This window comes from Papaver somniferum, unplaced genomic scaffold (assembly GCF_003573695.1).
Source record: "Papaver somniferum cultivar HN1 unplaced genomic scaffold, ASM357369v1 unplaced-scaffold_10, whole genome shotgun sequence".
Classification (NCBI taxonomy): Eukaryota; Viridiplantae; Streptophyta; class Magnoliopsida; order Ranunculales; family Papaveraceae; genus Papaver; species Papaver somniferum.
In genome coordinates, this window is record NW_020618825.1 from 5220441 (window position 1) to 5230116 (window position 9676).

At 38.4% G+C, this 9676-nt stretch overlaps 2 protein-coding genes across 2 annotated transcripts; both read right to left on the reverse strand.

Annotated features, from left to right (window-relative positions):
- Positions 1-384: 384 nt before the first annotated feature.
- On the reverse strand, positions 385-3233 carry LOC113326203. The gene is made up of 7 exons (XM_026573972.1): positions 2810-3233; positions 2511-2720; positions 2136-2401; positions 1853-2047; positions 1586-1787; positions 801-1436; positions 385-593 (listed from the first exon to the last, which is right to left on the reverse strand). Exons 1-7 carry the CDS (start codon positions 3231-3233, stop codon positions 385-387), a joined length of 2142 nt encoding a protein of 713 aa, XP_026429757.1.
- Positions 3234-4458: 1225 nt separating this feature from the next.
- Positions 4459-7289, reverse strand: LOC113326204. Its single transcript, XM_026573973.1, has 6 exons — positions 6598-7289; positions 6182-6517; positions 6000-6096; positions 5418-5911; positions 5226-5316; positions 4459-4764 (listed from the first exon to the last, which is right to left on the reverse strand). The coding sequence occupies exons 1-6, from the start codon at positions 7287-7289 to the stop codon at positions 4459-4461; spliced, it is 2016 nt and encodes a 671-aa protein (XP_026429758.1).
- Between the last annotated feature and the right edge of the window lie 2387 nt (positions 7290-9676).

A 9676-nucleotide genomic window follows, 5' to 3' on the forward strand; every position in this document is an offset into this window, starting at 1 on the left:
AGGGAAACTTACTTATGTGCAATTGGAAAGAGTAGCAGTGAATGGTTTACAAGTTCTCTGCAGCCAGAACCTAAAACTATCGGATATTTTGTTAACTCAGCTTATAAGAACCAAATGCTATTTGTATCACCCATTCCTATATTAATGTGGGCTTACTCTTCTTATTGTTTAACATTTTCTACCTTCAACTTCGAGAAAGAAAAACCTTCCCGCAGGTGATAAGTACTGCTCCTTGCATCCATCTTGAGATCTCTATCTATAAGGTTTATGCTTTAAGATTTCCATGAACTGCCAAAAGGCCCAAAGCCAACACTGCTCCAAAAACTAAAAGTCAATACCATTGAAGCGAGAAAGGAGGCTGTTGTAGCATACAGAGAAGACACATTAAGCAAATTCTTCCAGCCTAACATTATCAAGAATCATTTGAATTGCAGCACCTAGTTGATTTCTGAAGGGGATGCGCATGAGGTTCAGAGGAATGATATTATTACTAAAACAGCATTGCAAGATGGAGCTCAAGAGAGCCGCAGAAGCATGATTTCCCAAAATGTTGTCTTTCATTGATACGAAAAATGCAGTCCAAAACTCCAAATCTAAGCAAGAAGAAGAAGAAAAAAGTGATAAAACATGGGGAAGTCACCAACTGTGGAATTTACACTTTGGAATATCAAATAACAATCACAACATGAAGGGATGAAAAGAAATAATATAGCAGATGGAACAAAAGAAGCAGAAAACAATGGTAATCACTAATAATTCGCATTCGTTTGGAAAGACGGGATGTCCAGTCATTTGTGAACCTTCGTCTGTGCCAAGATATGCACAAGGGACTTCTTTTGCGAAATCTTTCTTTCGAAGAAGCTTTCGTGCGGCTCTTGTGGAACCAGGTGAGGAACCGATCCAGGAACAGGTGGAATTTCCATATCTGCTGTGTGTGAGGCGTTTGTAAATATTCAGATCGTTGTTCTTTTTTATGTCATCCGAGTCAATGTCGACTGTGAAGATGTCTCCATGAGGCCTGGCTGAGTGGACAAAAATAGGCAATGATACGGGGTCGACTGACACTGCAGCAATGTCTGCAGTCACGACAATACTACGTCCATCTGGACTCAAGAATGGGTAGCTAACATACCCCCCAAAATCATTTCCACTTGCAATCACTCTGACAACCACATCCTTATTATCCGGATCCACTAGATACACTGCAAAATATCCTGGGTCAAGACCATCATTTCTTTTTGGTGCACCAGGAGGCTTGTCGCGGTTTGACGAGAATACAGTCCAATTTCCTTTGGGAGACCATTGGCATTGTGTGTCAGTCCAATCCCCATTTGTAAGGATTTCAGGTTCAATTCCTTTAACTGCTCCCTTAGCTTCGTTCATTATGTACAGATTCTTGTATCCGTCTCTTGTTGATTGATAAACTAATCTTGTTCCTGTTGCAATTTTTTACCCATCAATAAACAGATTGGTGCAACGACGTTAATACAGTCTACCATTGTATACCGTATATTTAACTTAAGCAACTGCGCTGTGAAATAGAGAATAAGTATAAGGATGATTCTGTACAAAAAATTTAAATTACCGTCTGGACTGCTGGATGGGTAGGCGTTATTGAACCCTCCATCTGTGAGCGGTTGAAGTTGCCTTCTACCACCAGATACATTTCGGACCGCATATATGTCTACAATTGCATCAGGGCTGAAAGAAGGTCCTATGCATACATAAAGTGTGTCCAGTCTATCACTTTGGTTCCAAACTGGCGAGAAGATGCTGTTTGGAGTTAGCTGAAAACAGAAACTTATATAAGCAAACAATTTTATAATTTGAATTCAGAAATTATATTTCATACTCTTTCTGATACCTCGGTAGCTTCATATAGCTTTTGGTTGTCAAGTACATATACAGTCTTGAAATGATTGTCAACAAATGCAAGTCTGTTTCCGCTTTTGGAAAATGTTGGAAATCCTCCTCCCACTCTAAACAGTCCTACATCTGGATCAGGAGAAGTGATGATTTGAAACTGTCTTTTAATCTCTTCTTGCTCCTGTCACAAGTAATAAACATTTGAATAAGTGGGCATAGCTTAGGTTAGACAAGACGCATTTAAATGAACCCAAACTGGCTTTTATTACCTTGAGAGGCTCACTGGTGCAACAATGGTAGCCAACACGCTTCCCATGAATCCCATCACCTATCACAAAGACGTTGAAATAGTCACCCTTTGGTCTGACTTTTTGAGTGATTTGTGTGGGTTCTTGCCCTCCTGCTGAATAAAAAATCTCAATGTGCCGATATTGTGCTTCAACACGCGTATCACCGAACTTTGATTTCTGCCGAATAGTAGCGACAGCTACTGTGGTGGCGTCGATGGCTGCCGGTGTGAACGCATCAATGTTATCTGGGGTCACACGCACAGGCACAAGGCCAGTACTGCCAATGTCGGATCGATACACACCCCAATAATTTCTTTCTGTTGGATTCTCAGAAGGTTTTTTTGTCATCCTTGCGGTGGAAGAATATGATATCATCACTTCCCCAAGTCGGCCAACCCCCATTTTCCACAACCAACCTACGATCGTAAGGCTCTTCTACATTCATGATGTAAATGTTAGTCTTTTGGTCTTCAATTGCACCATCCCAACCTCCCGTTCCCTCAAATGACGTCACTGCTATCTTCTTTCCAGACGGGGATACCGAGGGGCTTAAATCAGCATGCTCTGATTTAAGGCATAACCAATAAGAAGAAATTCAACATCAAATCAACAAGGCATGATTTATGTCATGATTATAAAAGGAGATTAGGTACCTCTTGGTGTGAGACGGTCAGTTATTCCGGTGGTAATATTGGTTCTGTAAACAGCAGTCCAAGGCTGGCGATGTTCAGTCGCTTGTTCTTTGGTGCTGACATAGATGAGATAATCACCGGCAAAACACCCACTGTCTTCCAGGCGAACACCATCTTCAAATGGATGTTCATCCCGGGATCTTATTAAAACGTCGCCTAAGCTGTGGACTATTACCCTGGGTGGGTTGACATCATTGTGACGGAGAGCTATGTGAAGCAATTCAAGGTTTTCTCGTTCGGAGACGAAAATCATCCCTGTGATACGACCGGAATCTACATCATCCTGGGTGCCATAGCCAGTCAAACTTGTGTGGGTGAAGATTTTCATAAGGGATTCAGGTGGAATCACAGTGCCGTTGTAATTGTAAGACTTCCCATCGGTCATGCAAAATTCATCCTGGCTCGATGTTGGTGAAATCGGGGAAGAGAATGTCAAGCGGCATCGGTAGCCGATATGCTGAAAAGAAGGCAATGTTACCTCTCTTCTCTACCTTTTCCAATTTGTTAATTTCTTCCCTTTTCTCCATTTGAATAAGTCAGCTGAAAGAAAATTTCAAGAAAAGAAGTAATGTTCAGTTGGTTATTAATCTTGAATTCCATGAACAATCCAAGAAAAACAATCAATCTTACCTTTTGAAAATCGTCGCAGAAGTTGCAGAGAAACGCAGTTGATGATTTGAATATGAAAGAAAGAGATATTATGTTTCAATATACCGTGTAGGAATAAATAAGGGTCATTTACAGATATGTCTAGGGGTGCACATACCCTACCCATACCCGCCAACCCTACCCTACCCGCCAGTTTTTTAACCGTATCCTATCCTATCCACTATTTGGCGGGTAGGGTGGCGGGTAAAGATTTTCTTAACCGCCAGTAAACGGGTAGGGTGGCGGGTATAGGCCATATCCTATCCACCCTACCTAGAAGTGCACATACCCTACTCCTACCCGCCAACCCTACCCTACCCGCCAGTTTTTTAACCGTATCCTACCCTATCCATTATTTGGCGGGTAGGGTGGCGGGTAAAGATTTTCTTAACCGCCGGTAAACGGGTAGGGTGGCAGTTATAGGCCATATCCTACCCACCCTACCCGTTGTGCATCCCTAGATATGTCCCATTTTCTAAAGTTGTTTACAAAATAATTCCGTTTTTTTGATAACTTACAAAATAGTCCCGTTACAAAGATTCCATCCATTTACAAGTTAACTGGTGTTAACTGACATGTGGTAGATTTAGGGTGACCTAAGATGCCCAATATACCCTTCAGTTAAATTTGTTTCCTCGTTTTTTCAGGAGAGTCATCGAAAAACTTTGTCTTGTTCACCTGTTAGAAACCAGACAGAAGAACCATAAAATCCTAAAAACAGAGCAAGGCAAGCTAATGACACTAATACTACCATTTATTGATAACATTGAATCAAAGATCCAATACTCAAAACATCCAAAAACAATATCTCTGGGAGGTAGCTAATATCCAAACAAAGTAAAAGCTAAACTAAAACATAACCAAATAAACAAAGCAAATGCAGGAAGTTTCATAGGTCTCACTTGAAAGAAAACAAAAGACATCCTAACCAAAACTAGTTTCAAGTAAATCTTCAGTGAACACTACTGCTGAGTCGTAGCTTTTCTTGGCTTCTTCTTTGCAGGCATAGAACCACCAACACTTCCATCTTGTGATGATGATTGGGATTGAAATGCCAGTCCGCCCTCTTCAGATGTAGACCTATTTGTCTTTGTATTAGAGCCAATTGCACCACCAGGACAAGTTGTCTTGTTGTGACCAGGCAGCTTGCATTTGCTGCAGCACCTGACTTTCTTCTCGGATAGGGTCTCATTATAGACCTTCCTTCTGTTCTTCCTAGGCCGGCCTGGTTTCCTAATGAGCAATGGAGGAATAATAGTTGTTCTTGGCTGTATAAGAGAAGAACAAAGAAAGTTAATATTGCATAAAGAGATAAACAACCTAGTAAGTAATAGGTGTACAATAATCTTCCCAAGTAATAGACATAGCAAAAAAAAAAAAGAATCAATGAAAATACTAAAAATGATTACTTAGCCGCCGCAAAAATTAAACATCCTAAATATCTACACTATATATGTTACCGCAGGGTCTGGAATCCGGCTTCCAAACACCAAAATCCATTAAGTAGCTAGGTACAGGGTTCATACAAGAATTGATAAGAATTGAGTTCAGATATTTCACAGAGTACTTTGAATTCATGTATTACAATTGACTTTTAAGTAGATACACACAGATATTTAAGATAAACCTAATAATGTAATGTAAAAGGTTGTCTAAATTCATAGTGCACACATAAATCAGATCCAATTAAGGACAAGTAAACATGAATAGTTGAGAGTTAGGAAAAAACCTCATCCCAGTCCTCAGACCCTTCCAATGGCACCATATCAGGGGCATAGGTGGTCCTGTAGTTATCTACTGAGTAGTATCTGGCACAATACCTATAAAAATGCACACAAGAAAAACAAACAGGTTTAACATTTCACATATTGGTAATAAAGAAAGAATCATAGATAAAACTACATATGTTATGCACACTTACTCAACCCAATTGGGCCTGATTTGCTGCAGAGCACAGACTGCGTGTTGACAAGGGAAACCCCTCAGCTGCCATTGCATGCAGCTGCAAGTATGTTTCTCAAGGTCAACAGTGAATATTGTATTATGTATGCTTGTGACTTCATAAAGCTTGCCAGCAACCGCTCCTTCTACCTTATACTCCCCTGTTTTCTTAAACATCTTCTTCAATAATTTTTTAGCAGTAGGAACCAAATCCCCAGAATCCCATCCAACACAAGCATTTCTTCTCTTGTAAAACAGCCCCATCACCAGCTGTCCATACATCAAAACTAGCTTGCAGAAAGGTTTCTCCCTAATGTTGGTTATCATGTTATTGAAACTTTCAGAAAAGTTGTTACTCAAGTGTTCACAAGCGCTCTTGTGGTCAAAAAAGGCCCTGCACCAGCTTTTAGGATCCTCGCCCATCAAATACTGACAAGCACTAACATTCTTTGACATCATACTATCCATGTGTGCCTACAGCTGAAACATATTTAGTGTTACAAGAATTTTACTTTCTAAGAATAAAAAATGTCACTCATTTCATTTACAGACTAAAACAAACCTGAAAGTGTTTAGGCTTATAAGCTCTAGCAGCATTCCAGAATAGTGTGTGTAGTTTAGATCCCTTGTAGTGCATTTTGAAGTTTTCATACATGTGCCTGCCATGAATATAGAACATACTTTATGTATTTTGTAACAATAAAATGATCAGGTTCGAGGTTAGTTTGTAACCTGAAGCAGAACCTATGTGGTGAAGTAGGGAACAACTTTTGGACAACGTCTCTCAAACCATTCTGTCTATCAGATATGAAGTTGATTGGCTCAACGAGATGATCAACCAATCTATGCTTGAGATTATTCAAGAACAAGAAACAGTTCTCCGCACACTCGTTTCTACAAACCATGATACCCAAAAGAACCAATCCATTCTGCCCATCAAGAGCAGTGGCAGATAGTAGACAGCCACCATACTTTCCCTTCAGGTGACAACCATCCAGCCCAACCACATTTCTACAACCATTTATAAAACCCCTCATTGTGGCATCAAAAGATATGGTCACAGATTCAAAGCGATTGTCTCTGCACGAAGAAACAAGGAAAGTTTTAAAACTAGAACTCAAACTAATCAATTTTACGAACAATTAAAGAAATAATATTACCTTCCGTAAGTGAAAGTAGCAATTGATCCGGGATTAGTCCTTTTGATCATTTCACACAGACTTGGTATGAGTCTAAAACTCTCATCAAAGCTTCCGTTTATCCTCTCTAACACATTGTTTCTAGCCTTCCATGCAACGTGATACGGGATCAAGGTGTTGTGGCTTGTCCAAAACTCGGCATCAATCTCAGAAGGTTTAGGTACATTCTTTCCATGTGACTCCCTTAGCTTGTTGATCACATGTTGAGCTACAAATTCTGGATTTGCACATGAGTTCCTCTCATAAGGATCCCCAATACAAGTGTGGTGCAAGTGGAAATCTCTTATGCTCCAAGTCGCCTCACCAGGGATCCTCCTTGCAGATATATACCACGGACATAGAATGGGCTCTCCAAATCCTTTACACACAGCCTTGATTCTAATATTATCACTCTTACTAAACCTGCATTCTGTCCTAGTAGATACACAGTATTTTCTGAGATGTTTCTTAAAAGCGGTCTTGTCTGGAAATTCCATCCCCTCATCAATTATGTCATCAACTACAACTTGTATTTCATTTTCTGGTTCAGGGAATAACTCATTATCCACTGAATTAGCAGCAACAAGGAAATCTTCAAAATCACTATCATCAAACCAATGTTGCCCATTATCAACCACTCTAACTTCATGATTAGGTAATGGCCTACCAACCATTTCAGGAACATAATCATCTTACGATCCATTAGCAATTTCCTTCCCTTTACCCTTTTCAATCTCAAAATCAATCAGTGGTTCCTTAACTTCTTTGACAACTGCAAGTCATGACAATCAACAAGGAAAAAGTAATTAACACATCGGGTATCATTATATCATTATAAAAACCAATTTTTAAAGAGAAACCAACACTATGTTTAACTTCATCATCCGTCTCCAACAACTGGTCATAATGATCATCTACATGTTCAGAGGCATATACAAATACACATTAATATCAAATTGTAAACATAACATAATGGATGATTTCTTAAATTTCAAAATATGAACATTACCCTCATCGTCTTCCTCACTATCCTTACCAGCACTGCTTTTCATACTAAAATTGTGTAAAAACTCCTTCCAATCAGCAGCATCTTCACCCTCACTGTATATGAGTGGTTGGCTTCATGGTTGGTCTTCCGGGTGACAATCATCTGCATTAAGATTCTGAAGGTGCAACACTGATTCCTTAGTCGCATTGACAACTTCTTCAACAACATCTACTTTATCCGCAGCTGATTTCCAGAATTCAGTACCTAGTGAATCATCATCTAGATTCACAATGACCTGACTACTAGCCTGTGTCGGCTCCTTAACATGGTTCTCAAAATCCAGAACCATCTTTGCTAAATTAACACCAACTGTCTTTTTAGCTTTTTCAATCATCCTCGGGCTTTTCCTGTGAGATAAACTAACCCTTGGCCCTTTCTGAGGTGTTGAATCCTTGTTACATAAAAAAAGAGCATTATCACTAAAAGATATTCATCATATGCTAAAAAAAAAATTATCACCAACATACATCATATTATCACACTAGCAGTCAAACAATCAAACTGTAAGCAATAGACCAATAACAGGGCCAGTGAAAAGAATATTCTGTATCATGGAAGTAATCTCTCTTTTGATTATGCTTAGACAACAGACTGATTAAAAATGTAGGAAGATGAAAAAGAGGGAGACATTAAGCATAGGCACATACACCAATAGGAAAGAAATTAAACTGTGGTAAGAGGAAAACTAAATAGCAGCTCACAGTGTGCTAGATTTTAACTGCCTACCATCTAACAAATTAAACAAAAATATATCACCAAAGCAATTATTAGATAAGAAAGATACTTCTTATCTGAAGCATTAAACAGTAACACAGCAAAGTGATCAAGATGAAAGTACGAAACAAAATAAAACTACAAGCCAACACACCACAGAAATCTTTTTTCAAATGTGAACATGCGGTCATTGATATGAAGTGCTGCACACATTACCAGCAAACTCGGATACAGGTGCAAACTCGCATTACCACTATCTGATATTCATCATATGCTAAAAAAACGAATTTTAGAACAGAATATGATCACTTTGACAACAGGTTCTAAGAATTAGGTAAAGCATGGTTTAACACGACAAAATATCATTAAAAATCATGCAAAATGGTAATAGAATCATGAGGGGTAGGCATATCTCTCTAAAAATTAACGTCAATACATTGAAATTAATCAGTTTACTAACTAAATAAAAGCATATCATCTTAACTAACAGAACATGACAGAAGAGACATCTAACCTGTTATTTGCTTGGGCCTGTTTCCAACTATTTGTAACTATATGTCCAGAATCAGGTTCCATGTGACTGCAAGAGAATTTTCATAATAAGTTATTAAGTTACAACAGATATTTACAATAAAATTCATAAACAAAAATGATAAAATAACTAAACAAACAGATACACAAGTGCCTGAACGCAAAACTTCAGCAGAAAATGCGTATAGCATATATGATCAGTCAACTTTCTCAATCTCGTAAGTATCAGTCAATACTAGTTTAAGAGACCCTGGCTAGACCACTGCAAATTTTTTGGTGAAAGTGCTTGTAAAACACTTGAATAAAAACCAATCTCGTAATTCTTAAACATGATGCAACATACCAATACCAAAATAAACATCTATATATTATCAAAAACCAAGTATAATGCTCTAAGTAATGAGATGTAATCTCAGAAACACCCATAAATCTAGAGACAAAAGGATAACAAAAAGAAGATTCAATTTCAGGAACTCATTAATGAGATGTAATCTTAGAAACCCCTTCTACTACAACCACACAAATATAAGAATATAACTTTCTAATCAAAATCATCTTTAAACCTTTCATAAAATTAGATGGATTCTTTAAAGACTATTTTCGATCGAACTAGTAAAACCACGGTTCACATATAACAAGCAGGCTAATAAAACAGATGTTCTCAAACCTGACAAAATCATTTTTGCGAACCTAATGACAATTTCAGACTGATAACATACCCACAAAGTACCATTAATAGACCATTTCAGTAGCAAAACACATATCATG